This window comes from Scyliorhinus torazame, chromosome 3 (genome assembly GCF_047496885.1).
Source record: "Scyliorhinus torazame isolate Kashiwa2021f chromosome 3, sScyTor2.1, whole genome shotgun sequence".
NCBI classification, from domain to species: domain Eukaryota; kingdom Metazoa; phylum Chordata; class Chondrichthyes; order Carcharhiniformes; family Scyliorhinidae; genus Scyliorhinus; species Scyliorhinus torazame.
In genome coordinates this window covers 238,992,991-239,015,861 of record NC_092709.1, presented here as the reverse complement: position 1 = coordinate 239,015,861, position 22,871 = coordinate 238,992,991, and the positions used below count along the sequence as shown (strand labels likewise).

Sequence of the window (22,871 nt, the reverse complement as noted above, 5' to 3'; positions counted from 1 at the left end):
AATTAACTTTGTCACTTCCTCAAAGAATTCTATTAGGTTTGTAAGACATGACCTACCCTGCACAAAACCATGCTGCCTATCACTGATCTATTTTCTTCCAAATGTGAATAGATCCTATCCCTCAGTATCTTCTCCAACAGTTTGCCTACCACTGACGTCAAGCTCACAGGTCTATAATTCCCTGGATTACCCCCACTACCCTTCTTAAACAAAGGGACAACATTAGCAATTCTCCAGTCCTCCGGGACCCCCTCGTGCTTAAGGATGCTGCAAAGATATCTGTTAAGGCCCCAGCTATTTCGCCCCTCGCTTCCCTCAATAACCTGGGATAGATCCCATCCGGACCTGGGGACTTGTCCACCTTAATGCCTTTTTGAATACCCAAAACGTCCCCCTTCCTTATGCCGACTTGACCTAGAGTATTTAAACATCCATCCCTAGCCTCAACATCCATCATGTCCCTCTCCTTGGTAAATACCGATGCAAAGTACTCATTAAGAATCTCACCCATTTCCTCTGACTCCACGCATAAATTCCCTCTTTTGTCTTTGAGTGGGCCAATCCTTTCTCTAGTTACCCTCTTGCTCCTTATATACGAATAAAAGGCTTTGGGATTTTCCTTAACCCTGTTCGCCAAAGATATTTCATGACCCCTTTTCGCCCTCTTTATTCACCCGACCTGCTCCTAATGGTGAGTTCCGGATCACGCCCAAAAATGGTAAGCATATCATTAACCCTCATTTGCATTCATTTCAATCTCATTCACAAGATTGAAATCGAATGCGGCGACCTCCTGGTAAATACCATACACCCCAGCGAGAAGTCAGGCAGGCGTCATTTAGCACTGCTTTTTAAAAACGTGAAGCTTGTTCTATGGTTTCTGAGAGGTGGTGAGGAGGTGAGTAGCCATCTCTATTTTCCGGCATGAAGATCAAGGGCACTGGAGCTGGGGGAACTCCTCAGGGGTATTGGGCTTGGTCAGGGGGCTGAAGCGTTCTAGATCGGGGGTCGCTCCTGGGCCAGAGGGTGAAGGGCTTTGCGTCTGTGCGACTTTCAATCCACCTTTAAATATTGTGGAGACCCATAACAGAGACAACCACACGCTTCCAGAACAGAGCCCTGCTGCAGCTTCTATCCTGAAATTCAGTTTCACCCCCTTTGACTTGAGCAGCCTCTGGCTTCACAGCTGAAGACTATTTCAAATGAGGAATTAGCTTTGTTAGTTGTGAGAGCACTTCATGGTCCTCAACTCTGAAGTGCCCTCTCAAAGGTACATGTGCCATGCCTCAGAGGATGATTAGTGCATTGCATGTCCAGAAAACTTCGAAGCCTGAACAGTGCCTGAACTCTATGAGCATCAGCACCATAGAGACAGCTGTCAATAATCAAACACTCAAGAACAGGGCTTCAGCACTGTGGATCTTCTCGTGACCAAAGGGTAAGTGTTTGGATGAGAAGAGGGCAGCTGAGCACAGTCTCCCTCATGTTCCAGGCAGAGTTTTGGGGTCTAGGGGCTCCTGATGTGGCCGGTGTTGTGTGTGCAGAGCAAGGTTTGCCAGCACAAGAGACTAACTGGATGACACTCTGAGAGAAGACGGGACACATAAGGCCGGGGGAGGCTTGGGGGAGTTGAAGGCCCCGGGATGGAAGCCTTAACTGATTGTTGGTCCCTCTCCTTCTCCAATTTCTCACAGATATAACGATGTCTGCTGGTGTGGATCCCGCGGAGACTGCCCTCACGTTGCTTGCGCCAGTCGGGACAGACAGATGCCGAAGACGGCAGCAAGACCAACACAGGCTGGAGGCGACACTTCATGTGCAGTTGGCCACCGAGCACCCTGAAGACCCAGCCACCCATCAGGCTGAGGAGGGACCCAGAAGGGACTGGTTTAGCACAGGGCTAAATAGCTGGCTTTGAAAGCAGACAAGGCAGGCCAGCAGCACGGTTCAATTCCCGTACCAGCCTCCCCGAACAGGCGCTGGAATGTGGCGACTAGGGGCTTTTCACAGTAACTTCATTTGAAGCCTACTTGTGACAATAAGCAATTTTCATTTCAGACGGAGACGGCAGCGACAGCCCCAGATGCACAGGCGCTGTTGCTCATTCCAATGAGCGGATGGACACCATGTGCCGCAGAAGACTGCGTCTCAGCAGAGAGACAGTGTGGCACCTGTTCCACGACCTCATGGACTTGGCACTCCGTGGAGGAGGAGGACACCCACTCCTGGTGGCCGTGAAGGTCACCACAGCCCTGAAACTTTTTGCCACCGAATCATTCCAGGGCTCGAGCAGGGACCTGTGTGGCATATCAAAATCCACAGCCCACAGGTGCATCCAGGAAGTTACAGATGCTCTGTATGCCCAGGCAACCAGCTATGTCAGCTTCCAGCTGGACCAGGCCCACCAAGATGCCTGGGTTGCAGAATTGCTGCCATCGCCAGGATACCCCAAGTCCAGGGGCAATCAATGGCGCACATGTCACTCTGCAAGTACCGGGGCATCAGGCAATACCCTATATTAACAGGAAGGATTCCACTCCCTGAATGTTCAGATTGTGAGAGACTGCCACCTACGGATAATGTATGTGTGTGCCCATTGCCCAGGAAGCATGCATGACAGCTACATCCTAGGGCACTAGGAGATCCCCGGTGTCTTCGAGGACCACCCCAAGATGATGGGTTAGCTCGTGGGGGACAAGGGATACCCACTGAGGTCCTGGCTGATGACGCCGGTGCGGAGGGCTGAGACTGAGGCAGAGACTGGTTATAATGGGGCCCATGTTACCACACGTGCTTTGATTGAGTGGTGCATCAGTCTGCTGAAAATGCGGTTTTGATGCCTGGATCACTCCGGTTACCTGCAGTACACCCACCAAAGGGTCTTCCATTTTGTGGTGGTCTGCTGTGCCCTCCACAACTTGGCACTGCAGCGGGGCGACATGCTGGAGGAGGAGCAGCAGGAGGAGGAGGAGGGACATGCAACCTTTCCCGAGGAGGCTGAGGATGAGCTGGTCAAGGAGAGGCTGGAGGATGATCCCGAGAAGAGGCTGTAGTATGGAGTCAGGCGGCTGCGAGGCTCCGACATGCGAGGAGGATCAGGGAGGCACACATCATCTCCAGATTCTCCGAGGATGAGGCTCTGTTTGGCAACTCAAAACTACCCATTTCCCTCTCTCCCGCTCAACCCCCTCCACTCACCATTTCCTTCCTCCCCCAATCCCCCCTCCTTTCCACCATTTCCCTCCCTCCCTTCAACCCTTCCAACCTCACCACCTCACCAGAAGCCTCTGAGTCATCTGGCATTGCCAATCCTGGAGGCACCCCATAGTCTTCACCATGGTGTTGACGGCCTCAGTGATACTCCTCAGTGACTGGGCCATGCTCTGCAGTGCCTCAGCATGTCCACCTGCGTCTGGGACAGATCCCTCAGCTCGTGGGACATGATGTTGAGGCCCTCAGCCATGGTCATCACAGACTGAGCCATGCCTTGGACACCACCACTCAAGATGCGAACATCATGCTCCAGGTTTTCCAATGCGCTCGCCACCCTCGCACGTCGGCATCATCTCTTGTGCCTGAAGGCTTTGGGACTCTCCAATCAGCCTCGCAGTCGCTGGAATGTCACTGACACCCCCTCTGGAAAGTCATGGCTGTGTCCTATCATCTGCATCAGCTCTGGGAGAACCTTGTCCAGAGACTCGGCATCGGGCTGGGACCCAGATGTGTCCTGGGAACCAGCAGATCTCTGACTGCTATCTCCATAGGATGTTCCTGCCTCCACCTGATTTGCATCAGCAATGGTGTGGCGCTCACCAGATTGTGCCCCAAACGCCTGTCCACTAATTTCACCCACCGAGGTGTGTGTCTCGGCGCTGATGGAAGGTGCGGTGGATAGGTGTAACATCTCGATGGTGGTTTTCTTGGTGGTCTCTTGGGTTATGGGGATGTATGAATCTGGATGGCTCAGCCCCATTGGATGGAGATCCTTCGAGAGACTAGACATGTGGCCAGTGAGAGGGTGATGATCATTTTGTCTGACATGAACTACCCACTTGAGATAGGTCATCTGGATGAAGGGGCAGTAGATCCTCACCTCTCTGATGCAGGTCAACCTCGCTGTCAGTGACTGCTCTCTCCTCAGTCAACCCCACAATGTCCAGGGCCCGTTTCCTCAGAGCGGGTGGGGACTCAAATCTCTGGGATTCCTCCCCCTGTCTTGGCCCTTTCCCATTTATTATGGGCTATCTTCTCCTGCGGGGACAAAGAGAGGGCATTGTGAGCCACACGCTTGGTGGATCAGTGGTGTCTATTGCAGGTGGCATATGTGGACACCGTACCTGGACTTGAAAAGATTGTGGTGGTGGGTGCCAAGGGGTTTCTGAGGATCGAGCATGAAGATTGGATGCGGTGAGGGCACGAGGTGTTAGCCAGTGATTTGGAGGAGGGGGGGGGGAATTTGAAGGGTGGCAGGCGGAACTGATGCCAGGAGAGAGGTGGTAAGTTTCCCTTGCAGCTTGGTGGAGGTAATTTGTCTTCTTCTGATATTGGACGGCGGTCCTCCTGGTCATGCTGCCCGCACTGACAGCCAATGCCTCCCAGGTGGTATTATTGACCCTGCTGCTGGTCCTCCAACCCCTTCGGAGGAACAAGCTGACCCGCCTCTCATCCACAGCGTTGCAAAGCCTTGTTATGTTGCCATCCCCCAAACAAGGAGCAGGCCTGTGCGCTGCTGTGCTTGTGTGTTGACTGGGTGTGAGTGGTGAGGGTGCGTTTAAAAGCAGCTTCCTCTTGTCTGGCGAATCAGATGGCGAAGGAGCCAGCCTGGCAAGAAACTAGTTTTTGGCACCAAGTACCATTGACCTTGCCCACTGATCTCGCGAACACAGCCATCGTGAAACACCCTGCCAAATGTGCCCAAAACCAGACGTTGAATATTTTCTGTTTGTTATAAACCCTACAAGACCCACGGGTTGCCATGACTGACCTCCCTGTGGGGCTTCTGGAGTACGAACTCCCACACTGAGGGGCGGAGGCCCAACAGCAGGCTTGTTAATTCCCAGAGATAAAAACAAGCATATGAAGAAGCCGGCCTCTTAGAATGGTCCTGGCTGGGCCTGACTGTATTATTGTATTTCCTAGCGTGAGTAGGAATTAAACTATTATTCACTCTCCTTTTCAGGACTCCTCCGTGACATCAATACCATTGAATCGCACCCAACATTTCTCGTGTTTTATAGTGATTTTCTTTCAGCGATTGTTTGTAATTTTACTTTACTGAGATCTGGACTGTAATTCCTTGATCTTTGACTTCCTTTTATAGCATCAGAATCTGTTACATTAAAAATAGAAAAACTTCTGCAACTAGAATTTCTTAAACATCTTGTCCTTAATGTGTGGATAAGTGGTGATTGAATGGTTTTAAACTTTCATAACATCAATAATATAAAGAGGAACATTAAGAATGAAGATGCCGTGCTTGCCTCACTGCTGGAGGTTCTTTCTGTAGACTGATTGATAACCTCATTTCCATTCATTTCACTACACTTCAAAACTAACTAATTGCCTGTGAAGCCCTGTAGAAGGTCCAGAGGTTCATGACAATCTTAATATAAATGTAGTTCCTCCCTTTAAATGCAACTTCAAGTATTCGTCAAGTTAATATCTGTGAAGAAAATTTCTCTGCAGTTAGCAGTTAGCTTTGTGGATTGTTACCTTGCCACAAATGAGTTAATAAAATCAAGCGATATATAAAGTAGTAGATTGAGTCCATTAAATTTTAATGTTTTACATTCAATATCAATAAACTTGTGCAGCAATTTACAATTTATTGATGTCAATTTGCTCGATATAGCAAATAGGTGGCAAATTATGAGTAAATAGGAAGACAACAATTTGATTGCTGTATTATTATATTAATTATTAGGAACCTGCGGATATCAGTGTGTAAAGAGAAACTGGGGTATATAGCTAACAAGTGATAAAGGCTGTAATTTACTGCAAAGGTGATAACGAGGCTGTCACTCATGTGGAAATGCTACAGCAACTTCAGGTGAGGACATATTTTCTAAAGCATGACTCCATTTTCAGATTCTTATAACAATATGCCAAGTGTTAATCATTCAATCACTTTGGCACTGAAAATTAACTGTTACAAGTAAGGGTCTGGATTCTCCGAACGCTGACGCCGAAATCGCGTTCGGCGATTGGCCGGAGAATCCTTGATTACGCCGGAATCGGGGGCGGCGGCGTTTATGCGATGCTCCGCCCCCTCAAAAACAGCATACTCGGGGAGTAAGCTACACGCCTGAGGCAGTTGAGGCCCTCCCCTGATGCTCCGCCCCCGATGGGCCGAGTCCTCGACGGCGTGGGACACGTGTGTTCACACCGCCTGGGGACCTCGGGTGGCAGCTGTGGACTGAGTCCAGCGTCGCCACAGTCGGCGGGGGGGGGGGGAGACGTTCTGCTGGCAGGAGGGCCTTCCTCGGGGTCTGGGGGGGACTGGTGGGGAGTGATCTGGGAGGTGGCGAGGCTGGTCACAGGGGTACAGCTTTTGGCAGGCCGGGTCCGCACGCGGCCGGCGCCATGTTGCACGGCGCATATGCGGCCACGGACCTGGCCATTCTCCAGCCGTATCCGCAGGTAAAGCCGAATGCTGCACAGCTGCTAACCCTCCACCGGACAGAGGATCGGTGTGGAGCGGCGCCGACTTTCTGGTCGAAAGACCAGACGGATCCTGAGGACATAGCCCAAGGAATCCCAGTCCTCCAGATTTTTACTGTTCTTTGAGGTTTTCAAAATGTTGATTTTTCCTGTCTTTCTCTCTCTTAATCACATTTTCTTTCCCTTTTATTTCTCCGCCTGATATGGCATTGAATTCAGGTGTGCGCTTCTTTCTCAGCCCTTGCGCTGTTACTTCACAAACCTCAATCTAATTGATTAAGGCGATACACAGTTGTTTGTCCTGATCACTCGGGACCCAAATGCCCAGTTTCCTTCACTGCTCACATTTCCACCAACTTGCCATGCATAAAATTGTCAAGATTAATTGGGAAAGATCAAATCTAGCTAACAGAAGATGCCATTTGTTGTCCTAAAATAGCGAATTCTGAGCCAGCGTTTGTGACTGTAAAGTGATGCATGTGTTCCATACTCTGCTACAATCTCTAAAGATCAGGGTTACGAACCTTCCCAGAATTACCAGGAGTTCCCAGAGCAGGCCAAACAGAGCAGTCTGAGAGCACGTCAGCTCCCGGCAACAACAACCAGGATCGTCCACCAGACAATCACAGTCTGGCCTTGGATACCACCTGACACGCCCTATATCAGGGGCCGGCTGCCAGCCAGATGCAGCCCGAGCTCAGCTATCACCTGACCTTTCTGAAGATTGGGACCTACTCTCTCTTCCAAAGAAAATCCCAACTCTGCAGAGGCCACTTGGCAGAAATATTCGAACTGTCTACAGACCTCATGATCAATGCTCGAGCCATTTAAGCAGTAATAAATTAATGTTATTAATTGGTGGCTAATTGAATTGGTGGTAACCGGGCAGATGGTGGGCTGTGGATTTCCAGTCCCTGAGGGAAACTGTCAGGGGAAGGAATTGCTCAAACTCAGTGGTGGAAATTTAGTGGATACAGGTTAATTTCCTCTCACTCAAGCTGGAGGAGACCATTTGGCCCTTCGACCCTGCTCCGCCTTTCATTATGATCATAGCTGATCATCCAACTCAATAACCTAATCCCGCTTTCCCCACAATAGAAACATAGAAAATAGGTGCTGGAGGCTTTATAGTATACTTTCCATTTAGTCAACGTTTGAACAATGATTTTCCTATATGCTCTGTTTTAGTCATTTGCTAGTACAGGACTTGAATATTTCTGTAAAAGGCACATCTTGTTGAAACCTTTTGTTTTGCACTCATCAGGACAATTTGGCAAGAATACCAAACATAAAGGGAGAAAATATTTATACTCTGAGAAGAGAGTGCTGATTGGTTGGCAAGTGGACTATAATTGGTAGAGGTGTTAACTACAAATTCTCAATGGCAACACTGCTACCTAATCCGGAGAGGTAGGCACTGCTGAGGCAGGCTAGGGTCCTTGAGGATGCCTCAACAAGAAGGTGAACTCAGAGGCATGGATTCAAATCAAAAAACTGAGATAATTTGAGCAGAGGGGGAGCCCTCCGTTTGGGCTGCAAGTGCAGCCTTTCCTGCTTGTGGCCCCATCCTTGGGACATGGGAGTCTCTGGTTCCAATAGTCCTGTAATCTGTCATGCTTTGGGAATGGGAGGTGACGATTAATCAATGTGTTGATTAGCTAAAGTGTAATATGAGTTCCCCATTTTCATCCAATCAGAAAGCTCCTGGTCAGTCACTCAGTAATTTGGGCATTGAGGTCTTATAATCATGGAATTTACAGTGCAGAAGAAGACCATTCGGCCCATCGGGTCTGCACCGGTTCTTGGAAAGACCATCCGACTTAAGCCCACACCTCGACCCTATTCCCGTAACACAATAACCCCACCTAACCTAAGGGCAATTTATCATGTCCAATCCACCTAACCTGCACATCTTTGGATGGAAACCGCAGCACCTGGAGGAAACCCATCGCAGACACGGGCAGAACGTGCAGACTCCGCACAGACAGTCACCCAAGCCGGGAATTGAAACTGGAACCCTGGAGCTGTGAAGCAACAGTGCTAACCACTGTGCTACCGAGCCTGCGAATCTTGTGAGGGCCGCGGAGGGAACAGTGTAGAACAGTGGGCGGCTGAGGCCAGAGTGAGGTCAGCCTGCCAATAACTATTCATGAATTTCACAATTAATAATAATAATAATAATAATAATAATCACTTATTGTGACGAGTAGGCTTCAATGAAGTTACTGTGAAAAGCCGCTAGTCGCCACATTCCGGCACCTGTTCTAGGAGGCCGGTACGGGAATTGAACCCGCACTGCTGGCATTGTTCTGCATTACAAGCCAGCCCATTGTGCTAAACTAGCCCCCAATTATTAGCGGTTGTGTGAGAATGGGACTGACGTGGGGCAGTGAACGTAACAGGTTCGAGACAAGCGTTAGCACCAGGGATGAGAAACATCTCCTGCAGGAGGTTACAAAAAGCGAAGAAAAATGTAGCGAGGATTCATGAACTAGGAATACTATAGACAAAATGAAAGAAGTTTCTAATTAAAAATAAATCTATTTCTGTGCAATAAATTGTGTCTCATTTTTGTTCCATCCTGTAATGTATTTCAGGAAACAAAACTACATTCAATTGCTTTGTCTAGACGGGGAAAGGAAAGAATGCATTTAAAACATCAGGGGAGGATCAGGAAAAGCTTGTGGAAGATCAGGAAAAGCTCGTGGAATTCAACTCTGCCTAACGTGGACTGAAAGGATATATGTGTTCGAACGCAAGGTGATTGGCATCCTTCCATCTATGGAAGATAATGGGAATGGAGCCACAGAACCTTGGTATGGCCAAATTAAATCATCTTCTGCTTTTATTTTGATGGTGAACAAACCGATTCTGGAAAGATAGGCGGCGGGATTCTACATTTATAAGATTTGGGTGTTAATGCCGGCGCAGAATTCTTGGAGTTCCACGACAGCAAAACTGGCACCGCACCTGGAATGATTCTGCTGCTGTTGAGGGGCTAGCACCGGCGCCATGTGGAACACAATTGATTCCAATGGGAATCAGTCCCGGATTCGCCGGTCTCGCGATTGACACTCAGGAGGTTGACAAGCTGCAGCCGCATGTACATACTTCACTCCCCACACACACCATCCCAGCCAACAAGATGGCAGCGAGGAAAGCACACCCCGTTTCACGGACGGCAAGATGGAGACGCTCCTGGACGCGGTGGAGGAGCGGTGGTTGACCTTCTCCCCCTGGCCCGGGAAGGAGGTTGCCAGCTGTCATCATTCGCTGTGCCTGGACGCAGGTGGCAGAGGCGGTGAGCGGCATCAACAACACTGTCCAGACTGGCCAGCCGTGCCGGAAAATACTGCACTACCTCCTCAGGGCTGCCAAGGTGAGTAGGGGGCACTATGCCCCCGTATCACACACCAATATCCCTACCCCCCCCCCACCTCCACAACCCGGAGGGAGGACTAACCCCCACCCTGCATCACATGCCAGCACCACTACTGGCTCCCGTGGCCAGGTGCCCTGGCCACTGAGGCCACCAGATACCCACCTCCTGGGCTCCATGCATCGGACTGTCTAACACTGTAGTGTTCTTTCTCCCCCCAGCGGGAGAAAACTGGAGGGGAACCCTGGGCCTGCGGCCCCTGACCGTGGCAGAGCAGAGCGCGATGGGCATGGTTGGCGGCCCAGAGGAACGGGAGGTCTCCGGGTGAGGAAGTGAGACCCTGCTGGATTGAGGTTCCCCATGACACGTGAGTCAACCCCCGCCCTCCCCCCCCCCCCCCAACACCACCCCCACACCACCCTCAATCCCACTCTCACCCTCACCCCCACACCACCCTCAACATCGCCACCCGCCCCACACCACTTTAACACTCACCCCCACACCACCTTCACCGCACCCCTACTCTTCACCCCCTGGCCCAAGGTCTAAACATACATCTTGTCTTATGTCTTGCAGGACCTGCTGGTAATGGGGTGGGTCTCCTGCCCCTAACCAGTGCCATTGCTGGGGCCCCTCCATGAGCCGAACACTGACGATGAGAGCAGCTCAGACACCAGCCCTTCCCCCGAGATTCAGGACACCCCGAACCTTGAGTTCGATGTTGACATGGGTTTCCCATCACAGCTGTCTCCAACACCCTCCACCATCCCAAAGACACTCACCTTGGTTGGACACTTTAGTGAACAGGCTCCTGGGACACTATCTGATGTGCATCACACAGCTGCCCTGATACAGCAAGTGGAAGTAGGAACTCCCGAGGGGGTGGACGGTAAAGGGCGGGCCATCCCCAGGGACTAGATAAATGAGAGGAGAGGTTTCAGGTTTTGAAAGACAAGTGGGGGGAGTGAAAAATTCCTTTTGAGGTTGAGGCACAAGAGTCCGTTATTAACCTAGAACTGACTCTAAATTAAAAGACTACACTGCTGTAGCTGACCTGTAATACCACATCAAAAACATGCCAAGTGCCCATGAGGCTGTCAGCATTCTGGAGTAGCATCTGCTCATGGTATCCAGTGCTGAGTAAAACACGCATTTGTTGCTCTTGCCCTTCATGACGATCAACATGTGCGAGGTTGGATTTTCCATTTTCATAAAAGTGAAGACGGCACAAAGGAACTGGCTGAAGTTAGGCACCAGTTAAGTTGGCATGGATGCAGGGAACAGTAAAGTGATAGGGGCTAAGGCACCTGTATGTATATATTTGTTCATATTGAGCATCTGTTCACACTGTTACAACCTCCTCGGTGCTCTTTCAGATGGGTGTGAGCAGAGCTGGCCAGAGAGGGGGTGCGCGGGGAAGAGTGGGAAATGAGTGGACGTTTCAGGTGAGCTGGGCTCCCCATCTTCTGACACCCCAGGGATCCAATGGGACTGTGTGATGGAATGACCAGCTCGCATGCAGGGATCACCCAGGTGGATGGTGGGAAATGCTACCGTGGGCAGAGGCCAGATGTTGTCGAACAATGCGGAGCCCCAGAGCTCATCGCAGAGTGCGCTGTCATCAGCATCTATCACTAAATAAAGTGGAGAGGTTATTTGTAAGTCATCAGATGTGGAAAATTAGGTCTGTGGCTAAATACGATAGGGTTGAGTTAGAATAATTTTGCTTAAGCCTATTCTGCGGGGCACATTTTAAGTAGTCATGATGTCTTTATTCAGAGAGTTTATACTTTGATCTCTAATCACACACCTCATCACCCACCCACATATCTCAAATCTCATTTTGATGGGTGGTGTTGATAACCTTCATTCTTGTAAAACAATAATTTGCCCGGTAAAATTCACCAGTTTTAGGTAGCGTCTGTCTTGGTGCAGGAGCTCCATTCGGCCGTGGCAGTTTCTGTTTTGTTTGCTCTCATAGAAGATACTGGGTGGAGAAGGTCCACAATTCACTGGCCTCGCTTTTTAGAATCATAGAATCTCTACAGTGCAGGCAATTTGGCCCATTGAGACTGCACTGACTCTCTGCAAGAGCACCCTCTCTAGTCCCATTCCCCCACTGTATCCCCGTAACCCCATCTAACCTGCACATCAATGGACTGTGAGAGGAACCGGAGCACCTGGAGGAAACCCACACAGTCACAAGGAGAAGTGCAAACTCCACAAATTGAACCTGGGTCCCTGCTGCTGTGAGGCAGTAGTACGAACCACTTTGCTACCATGCCTTCTTCTTGGCCAGCTGAGCTTTATGTTGCTGCTTGCCTCTTCCAATGTCCTTCCACTCAGCCATCAGCTTCCAGTTGTCTATGTCAATGTCTGCCATCTTCTTATCTCACCTTTAGCAGTCCTTGTAGCTAAGTTATGGATGCTCAGGAGGTCATAACCTTAGTGGTCGGTTCACTGTACAAAACTTGGGTACTGAATTGTGTATTAATTGAACCATTTCATATTGATAATTATTGTCTGTGGCAAAATCAGTAACCTGACAGCTTATAACTTGAAGGGTCATCTGAGTATTTTATAAATTATTGTATTAGTAAATTTATTTGTTGTTGGAAATTCTGTCTAACTAATTTGTAACTTGAAATACAGGAAAATTGGAATTATGAACGAGTAAGTACAGATTGACTGACTCAGAGCCAAAGCAAATCTTCACCCACAGCCAAGGAGAAAGTATTAACCACAAAAGCAATGTTGAAGTATTGAGACAAAATGCTGTCTTAAGTACAGTAAACATTTATTTCTATATTCCACGTGCCTTCAGGATGGATTTGAATTTATTCACATTTTTCCTACATAAAACCCATGCAACACCACAATATTTTTGGCCATTTCTTGATATAGTTACAGAGATCTGCAAACAACTTTGAAAATATAAAGTAGAACCAGGAGTATTTAAATACATTCTAAAAGGTTGCAAAGCATCACTTTTCATTGAGCACTCAAAATTGGAAGGTTATTAACATTTTGGTATAACTTCTTTAGAATAGATTCCCACCTCAAACATCAACCAAACTTTCACTTTCAAGTACTCAAAGAGTTACGGTGCATTTTAATCCTTACCTATTCATTTATTAAAGATGACTGTGCCTTTCCCTGTATACCTCTGCTATCTTTGTGGTAATATGTAGGTAGTGAAGCACAAATAGGAATTCAAAAGTTTGTTCTAATATCTAATGTTGTAATATATATATATACACTCATTTTAAAACTTAAAGTAGATCAAGTTTTACAATATTTTAACAACAGTAAAAATCTTTTTTTTTTTTTTAATTCAATGGATGGTCTAAAGCTGTGCTCAATATGTGGCTGATTAAAACAGCTAACTACAGAATATGGCATACAGAAGATCGCAGTGAATTAACAAGGAACAAAGTCAGCAATTTAATGTACAATTTTGCTGACTACATTTTCTGAGGCAAAACTTTTTTGTAGTAACTACTACCCTTGCCAATTTAGATGCACAATACTCTTTATTTAACGGCCAATAGAGAGGACACTACCAAGAATGAAAATAAGAAGTGAAATAAGCCTAGAAGCAGCAATTCGGTGACAGCAAACTTGGAATTTGGAAAATGAGGGTTGCAGAAGACGATAAAGGCTGAGGGTGATGAGGATTCTGCAATTTGGAGGTGCTGAGAAAGAATGAGGTAAAGGAGGAATGGGAAATTTTGCAATGAGTCTTCACTTGAACCCAATCGGATTATTGGGGTGAGAGAATACATGCATTATACTGTTTTTAAAACTTAGGTGAAACATAGAGGGAAGTTCAAAGACAAAGTGAGCACACAGGTGAAATAGTAAGAAAATAATTGATGTAATGGGAGGGTGAAACGTTTGAGTGGTAAGTGAATGATTATCAGTCCTATGCCCAGCTTTTCCCCAAGTCTTATCCAGGGTTGGGGGCAAGGTACTGGAGGTACTTTCCTGGATGCGAGTTATTATTTAAGTGGGGCCTGGGTTTCATAGCGTTTTCAGATTTAGTAAGGGAGCAAACACTAGGTTTTCGGGGGTGAGTTTTGCAATGGGAAACAATTGGGCAGGTTCTTCTTCCAAAGCCTTAAGCACTGGTATATTGAGGTGCTGTGGATATGATGTGGTGGGTGGCTGGTGTTTTTGGAGCTCTTTCACTACCATTTTTTTCCTATTGTTAGGTTGATGTTTGCATGCAATTTTCCAAAAGCAACCACAGAAGTTGAAAAAGTAAAATGTTTGTTAAGGCACTTTCCACAAAAGGTAAATAAAGTCAAGAATGTCAGTTATAAACAACATAATGCTTCTGTACAAAGAACATTTCGATGTCCGGATTGACACGTATTTAAATACCAGACACAATAGTTACATGATAAAGAAAGTTCCAACATGAGTTTGATGGCAGGTCGCTTTCCCTTATGACAGGAACCTGGACAAACATCAGCGAGGGGCTTGCCGCTTCTCTCCGGTGGAACTGTTTGTTTTATCTTTGAGTACATTCTGCTTCAGCTCATTGCTGTTGTGTCCCGATCCCGGCTCGGCTTCTGTTTAAACATGTTAGTGAGATAGAAGAGTATGTTTACTCGGATGTGACATGGCACTTAAAACCTGACCAAGAATGACAGCATTCTCCATATCACATTTCGAATTCTGCATTATTATCCTGTTAGGATGGATACGATTTTGAAGGTTTTTTTTGCGATCGGCAAAATCTATGTTTATCTATCATTTGCATTTTTTAAAAAACATTCAAATAGATGCAGGAGAATTCCGAGTAAATGCAAATCGAAATGCTGTTGTTTTGTACCGCGGTGTATTACCTGGAAGGGGTTCAGATTTCCTCCGGTTTCCAGGTTTTGTTTCAGGAATTTCAAAGAACGGGAATTTCATGCACTGGCCGTTCTCTCTGTTACAGATTCCAAAGGCGCATTTACACACCTTCCTGCATCCCAACCCATAGGTTCCGAAGGGGCAATCTGAAACAGCAGCAGGACCAATATGGAAACGAAATATGTTAGTCTGAAAGTAACTTTGATGAAGGCTGGAATGATAAAGGTCACAGAAACTCTGATTCTGAAATATAATTGTTCTAAGCATTCTGTTACAACGGGATAATGTAAGTGGTGGACAAAACCTCATCATGTTGTAGGAGAGGTGTCAGATCTAGTGTCATTATATTTGAGATCCGCCTTAGCCAAAAAGAAAACTGTGGAGGGATCTCCACGGAAACTCTGCTTAAATATTTGAACAGGCCTGCGAGTGCAGTGTCAAAGAGTGAGAGCGGTTTCAGAATTGTGCCTGTGGGGCGGGCCTGTCATCAGGCTCCCCTGTTTGGGCGCATCCACTGATACTGGCCCCACACAGGCTTCTCGTCTCCTACCCAACCAGTGGTAAGAAGGGGATTCACGCATTGCCAACCTGTGTCATGTCAGATGCTGGAAACTGGGAATTGTGTAGCATGGTGACTTGCAAGCACTACTCTCTCGTTCTGCTCATCCTACACTCCATACATGCAACCCTGGGAAGCAAGGAACTGGGATCCTTTCTGTTTTCCCTTACTGGCTACAAACTCTCCCAGTTCGGGGCGCAATTCACGCAACTCCACCGAACTTCACATGGGGGGCGGATGGTGGGCAGGAAGGCGCGGCTAGGTGTGCACAGGCCTACTGCTGGACTCCCCAGCATGTTCTGCTGTATTTTCGAGCTCCGACCTGATTCTTAGGCCATTGACTTTGCAGGAGACAGAAGCTCCTCCGCAGCAGTGATGCTGCCGAAGGTGAAGGGAGTGTGTGAAGTGCTGGGCAGCTTTCAGTTCAGGTGCTGAACAGTGGGGGATCTTTCTGGAACCTTCCCCTCCAATCACTGGAATCTCACCAAAACCATCTGATTTTTGGTAATTGCTCAAATTGTGACAGAAACATTTTTTTAAAAGCCCAAACCAGACTGGGCAGGTGGACTGAGCCATCACATAGAATGGGACTGATACACTGTGTGTGTGTGAGAGAGATTTACCTCTGCAAATGCCATATTCATCTCCAAAGTCGTCTTCCTCGCTGTTAAAATCGCACCGTAAGCCAGGTCCGCACTTAACCCCGTCCATGCCGGCCACCGTGCGGTAACACACCTCCCCCCTGGCGGCTGCACACACCTTGCAGCATCCGCAGTCGTCCAGCACTGTCTTTTTGCAGCCCGCCGTCACGGGGCAGGCGCTGGTCCGTTCACACGAGGAAGAGCAGTCGACCGCATACTTCAGAGTGAAGCCTTCCGCGGCCACTGCCCATAGCAACAGCAGCAGCTGCAGCGACAGACAGCTGCCGGCGCCGCACATCCCCCAGCCACACATCCAGCTGACCCACTGAGCTGGAGAGCCGGGCTGCCCGGGGTGGGCCTTTTTATCAGCTGGGTGCCCACATGTTTCCTAAATCCGGTGTTGTTGTCCCCTGGCCAGCTCGTGCTGGAGCTTTCCAAATCCGGAATGGAAGTGAATGGAATCAAACATGTTGCGCCGGGTTTGCCATCCAGGAATTGAAAAAAAAAAATGATATGTTGACGTAAGATGTTATGTTTAGTTGTTTTGTAAAGATTTTCAGCTTTGGTCTCTCACGTACTTTTTGTCAGATGTTCAAGGACGCGAAAGAACAACAGCCCACTTTCCTCATCTGTCCGGACACTCGAGCGGGCACTGCATATTTGGCACAATTTCAATTTCTCACGTCTCTGGAGGTTTTTTTTTGTGACACGTGCGTCATGAAGCAGAATTACTAATGAATGAAATGCATATTTAACTTTTGGTTGTGTAAATCAACCCTTTCAAGAGTTGTCACTTGACAATATCTACATCCAAGAAGTAACAGTGGGAAAACTGATCTTTTTGGTGGACAAATATGCCCAGAGTGATAGCAGTCGATCAGGTTTCCATCCGAGGGGCCTGTGATCCTGGCCCCCAGCATCTCTGATTCTAATCGCTCCACCTTTGGCAGAAGCGTATTTAGCTGCCGAGGCTCTTAATCTCTGGAATTCTCTCCTTAACCCTCTACATTTTGACCTGAGGGAGAATCTTTCATCCCTAACAGCACCATGGGTTTACCTACAGCACATGGACTGCAGCGGTTCAAGAAGGCAGTTCACCACCATTTTCTCAAGGGCAATTAGGGACGAGCAATGAGCAATAAATGCTGGCCCAGCCAGAAACGCCCACATCCCTTGAACTAATGAAACAAATATGTGCTTAAAATCTACCTCTTTGACCAAGTTTCTGGCCATCTTCTTGTTCCTCTCTACTTAGCTCCGTGTGACATTCATTTAGTAACCCCCCCTGGGACGTGCCATGGTTTATTTTGTAGTATCAGGGCACTGTATAAATTGTTGTTGTAGGTTAATGGAATGAAAATCTCTTATCTCTGCTGTCTATATGGATCCTAATGTTAAAGTGTCACCCTTATTGCCCCACCAAAATTGTCATAATTCTGCAGATATTTTGCAAGCGAAGCACTGTTTGAGACCTGAACATGCTTCAAGGAGGCATTTATACAACAACTCTGGAATTTCTGCAAATAATTTTCCGTTTGGCAGCTGTTTTTATTTTGTGCTCTATAATGTGCTGGCTACTGACATGGGTCTTGCACAGCCGATGGCAATCCCAGTGCAAATTTGACGGATTTTCTGGGACTGGTCTTTAGGAAGACCTTCTCTTCTAATTCCACCCTAGTCGTCTGCCATGCATCCATTTGGCTTTCTCTTTACATCCTTCCAACATTCTTGGCATTGTGACCCTTTGTGCATGTCCCTCCTTTTATCGACCCATTGATGAAATAACTCTGTAATCATGGTTTTCTGTCTCTGGATCAGTTAACTTCAGATTCTATAAGATATCTCACTGGAGGCGAAGGTCTTAGTTCAAAAATATTTGTTTACATGCTTATTTACAAAATACAAAAGTTCAATAAGACTAATATATAGCTAGAGCCTTCTCTTTAGACACTACTCAACACTCACACTCTGAGTGACATCATTGTAAAGTAACTCCTTTTGCACATGTTGAATAAATTACTCTTAGATTTAACCTTTTCTACTTCTGCTCCTGAGGTTTAAACCTCATATTAATTTACATTCATTCCCCTAAATGCCCCAGCCTTTCCCCCCACGCATCTACCCCTCCCTGCTCAAAGTTTCTTCCCTTAAAGGGAAAGATGCTTTGGTGGTTTCACCAGTCTCCATGAATGAGTGCAGTGATCCTTCTGGGATAGAGAGGAATCCTGCTGCGCAGGGAGTATGGGAGGGCTGTCACTTCTGGTTTATTTTGTTTGTGATGTAGTTAATATGACCTCTTTTGGCTCAGGGAGCTCTGGCCATGCTGTTGATGGTGTCCTGTCCATTAGGGGACAATCTGTTCTGCTGAATGCCCTGACCAGGTAATATCTTGGTTAAATTACTGTATCTGCAAAGTTTCCACATGTGGGTATCTGATCCAAATCTTCTCCATGTACCAGAATTGGAAGTTCTTCAGCTCTATGGTGCTGGATGAATGTATAAGCCTGATTGGCCAGGTAGGCTTCTTACATCTTCCCAGCTCCATCTTAGTCTTCACCCTCAACATTCGGTAACAAAGTGTGGGACAGGAAGGGAAGTTGCCTCTTGAGCAAGTGACTCATCAGGAGTTTGCATGGGCCAACACATTATGTAATGGTGTTGAATGACAGCTAAGCAAAATGAGCTCAAAGTTGGCGTTTTCTTCAAGAGGTCTTTGGCGGTGCATATTCCTCACTCCACTTTTCCGTTAGTCTGTGAACATTTTGGGGAACTTGTATGCACAAATCCATATGACTTTGCAAAGGACTGAAAGTGCTCACTTGTGAAATGTGGTCTGCTATTGGAGTGTCCAGAATGCCATGTGTGGAGAACATTTTCTTCACAACTTCAGAGGTGAGACCATGTAACTTTTCCACCTCTACCTAATGGGAGTAGCAGTTGACAATTAGAAGAAAGGTTTTCCTCTTACAGCCAAAACAAATCCATGCCAAGGCATTCCCAAGACCTTGATGCGAAGGAGGAGGGCAGGAATGGCCATGTCTGCTCCTGCTTGTGGATAACACAGATGACAGAGCTGAAGACCACCTAGTTGACTGTGATTGGTGGCCCCTGTTTAGACTGCTGAGCCATAGTTTGACACTTGGTTATGTCAAAGTATCCTTGATGGATCATCCGGAGGACATCCAAGCAGAGAGAATATGATTATCTTGTGCCACACACGAGGCGATCATCAATGATGTTTAAGTGGTGCTGTGGCTTGAAATATTGTTTCAGAACAGGGTTTTCTGGGGTGTGCTGTGGCCATCTGTCCAGGCAGTTATGCAAATCTGGGTGCATCCGTCTGATGCGACGATCAATTTACTCAAAGACACGTGGAGAAGTAAACCGTGGTTTTAATCAGCTTAGAACAGTGCCTGCCTGCAACTGGTACAATACTGGGAACTGCCTGCAGGTCAGCTGCTCTTTATACTTCCACTTAAGGGGAGGAGCCATGGGCGGAGCCCGTACATGCCCCAACATATCCCCCTGTGGGTGAAGCCACACAATGGCCCATAGGTGGAGCCCACAGGGTTAACATAACATAGCTGTAACACACTGGCAGAACATGATACTAATACACTGGTGAATTATTAGCACTATACATTCACCCCCTGTTAAAAAATGAAGGCCGGTGGGGGCGATGGGCTCAGCCGGTCCGGCGCATGGATCGTGCGCTGCGATCGCCGAAGCACTGGTGTTACAGCCGGTCCGGGTGGCTGTGGAAGTGGGTCCGGTGCGGGCACAGGCGTGGACTCCGGGAGCGGCTCTTCTGGAGCTTCATTCTTGTGGACCGGTGTGGCGGGTGGGAGGGAGCGCCATATAGGGGTAGGGGCGCTGGACATGGTAGGTGGGACGGGATATAGTGTGGGGGCTGTGGAGGTGGAGCCTGCGGGCGCCAGGTCCCGGAGAGAGACAGTATCTTGTAGCCGTCGGGGTGTTCGACATAAGCATATTGTGGGTTGGAGTGTAGGAGCTGGACCCTCTCTACCAGGGGATCGGTCTTATGGCTCCGAATGTGTTTTCGGAGTAGGACTGGTCCCGGTGTCTTCAGCCAGGACGGAAGCGAGGCCCCTGAGGTAGCTCCCCTAGGGAAAACAACAAGCAGTCATGAGGAGTCTGGTTTGTGGCCGTGCAAAGGAGGGACCTGATAGAGTGGAGCGCATCGGGGAGGACCTCCTGCCAGTGAGAAATTGGGAGATTTCTGGACCGCAGGGTTAGTAGGACCATCTTCCAAACCGTCGCGTTCTCCCTCTCCATCTGCCCGTTTCCCCTGGGGTTATAACTGGTCGTCCTGCTTGAGGCGATGCCCTTACTGAGCAGGTACTGACGCAGTTTGTCGCTCATGAACGACGAGCCTCGGTCACTGTGGACATAACTGGGGAAACCAAACAGGGTGAAGGGCTTTATGCAGGGCTTTAATGACAGTGGGAGCGGTCATATCGGGGCAAGGGATGGCAAACGGGAAGCGGAAGAACTCATCTATGATGTTGAGAAAGTATGTATTGTGGTTATTGGAAGGGAGGGGCCCTTTGAAATCGATACTGAGGCATTCATAGGGCCGGGATGCCTTTACCAGGTGGGCCTTATCCGGTTGATAGAAGTGTGGTATACACTCCGCACAGATTGGCAGTCCCTGGTCATGGCTCTAACCTCCTCGGTGGAGTAGGGCAGGTTGCGGGCCTTGTTATAATGGGCGAGCCGGGTGATCCCCGGGTGGCAGAGGTCATCGTGGATAGCCCATAGTCGGTCATCTTGTGCGCGGCGCATGTGCCGCGGGACCGGGCATCTGGGGGCTCATTGAGCTTCCCAGGACGATATCCTATATCGTAGTTATAGGTGGAGAGTTTGATCCTCCACCTCAAGGTCTTATCGGTATTGATTTTGCCCCGCTGCGTATTGTCGAACATGAAGGCTACCGATCGTTGGTCAGTGACGAGGGTAAACTTCCTTCCAGCGAGGTAGTGCCTCCAGTGCCGCATGGCTTCCATGATGGCTTGGGCTTCTTTTTCGACCGAGGAGTGTCGAATTTCAGAGGAGGTGAGGGTGCGTGAAAAGAACGCTACCGGTCTGCCTGCTTGGTTGAGGGTGGCGGCGAGAGCGACCTCTGATGCGTCGCTCTCCACCTGGAAGGGAACGGACTCGTCCATCGCGCACATCGCGGCTTTGCCGATGTCCGCCTTGATGCCGCTGAAGGCCTGGCGGGCCTCAGTTGCCACTGGAAAGATGGTGGCCTTGATTAGTGGGCGGGCTTTGTCTGCATAATTGGTGACCCACTGGGCGTAATAGGAGAAGAATCCAAGGGACCTCTACAGGGCCTTTGGGACAGTGAGGGAGAGGAAGTTGCAGGAGGGGGCCCATACGATCAGGGTCAGGCCCTAGGACCCCGTTCTCTACGACGTAGCCGAGGATGGCTAGTCTGGTTGTGCGGAAAACGCATTTCTCCTTGGTGTAGGTGAGATTGAGTTTTTGGGCCGTTTGGAGAAATCGGTGGAGGTTGGCGTCGTGGTCCTGCTGATCATGGCCGCAGATGGTGACATTGTCCAAGTACGAAAATGTGGCCTGCAGCCGTACTGGTCCACCATTTGGTCCATTGCTCTTTGAAACACCGAAACCCCATTCGTGGCGCCAAAGGGGACCAGGAGGAAATGGAAAAGGCGGCCGTCTGCCTCACAAGCCGTGTCGTGGCGGTGCTCCAGACGGATTGGGAGCTGGTGGTATGCAGACTTCAGATCCACCGTGGAGAACACGCGGTAGTGTGCAATCTGGTTTACCATGTCTGCAATCCGGGGAAGGGGGTACGCATCGAGTTGCGTGTACTGGTTAATGGTTTGGCTGTAATCAACCACCATCCGGAACTTTTCCCCGGTCTTGATGACCACCACCTGAGCTCTCCAGGGGCTGTTGCTGGCCTCGATGACTCCCTCCCGCAAGAGACACTGGACCTCGGACCTAATGAACGTCCTGTCCTGCATGCTGTACCGCCTGCTTCTGGTGGTGACTGGCTTGCAGTCGGCGGTGAGGTTTGCGAAGAGAGGGGGAGGGTTGACTTTTAGGGTCGCAAGGCTGCATATGGTGAGTGGGGGTAGGGGCCCCCTGAACTTAAGAGTAAGGCTGCTGAGGTTACACTGGATATGAGAGGAGCACAGAGGTCTGGGAGCACATATAGTTTAAAATTAGCGTACTCAGCGCCCTGTATCGCTCGGGTTGCACTAGTGCACCCTTGGATTTGCACCGAGTGCGACCCAGAGGCGAGGGAGATGGTTTGTTGTGTCGGGAAAATTGGGAGCGAGCAGCGTCTTACCATGCCCGTCTGAATGAAGCTCTCTGTGCTCCCAGAGTCGAAAAGGAAAGGCGTCTCATGCCCGTTAACCCGGATGGCCATCATGGAGCTCCGGAGGTGCTTGGGTCACGACTGGTCCAGGGTGACCGCGCTGAGTTGCGGGTAGCCGGCGGCGTGATCGGAGGTGCTGGGGCGGCCCTGCGATGACTGTCCGTGTAGATCGTATGCGTCGAGCGGCGTAGCAGATGGCGGCCAAGATGGCGGTCCCCATGGATCGCACGTGGCCGGCCGCGTGGGGGAGGATGGCCAAGATGGCGGCCCCCGTGAGTCGCACGTGCTGTGAGGAGGCGGAGTCGGCAGACACGCTGCCACATTGCGGGGTCTGCGGGCCTGTGAGTCTGAGGTTCGGGTCTGTGAGTTAGAGTTCTTAGACCTGGCCAGGCAGACCTT

General features: G+C 48.9%; 1 protein-coding gene across 1 annotated transcript; it reads right to left on the bottom strand.

Annotated features, from left to right (window-relative positions):
- Positions 1 to 12,819: 12,819 nt before the first annotated feature.
- esm1 (endothelial cell-specific molecule 1) lies at positions 12,820 to 16,690 on the bottom strand. Its single transcript, XM_072497046.1, has 3 exons — positions 16,085 to 16,690; positions 14,893 to 15,048; positions 12,820 to 14,616 (listed from the first exon to the last, which is right to left on the bottom strand). Exons 1-3 carry the CDS (start codon positions 16,413 to 16,415, stop codon positions 14,513 to 14,515), a joined length of 591 nt encoding a protein of 196 aa, XP_072353147.1. The 5' UTR covers positions 16,416 to 16,690; the 3' UTR covers positions 12,820 to 14,512.
- Between the last annotated feature and the right edge of the window lie 6,181 nt (positions 16,691 to 22,871).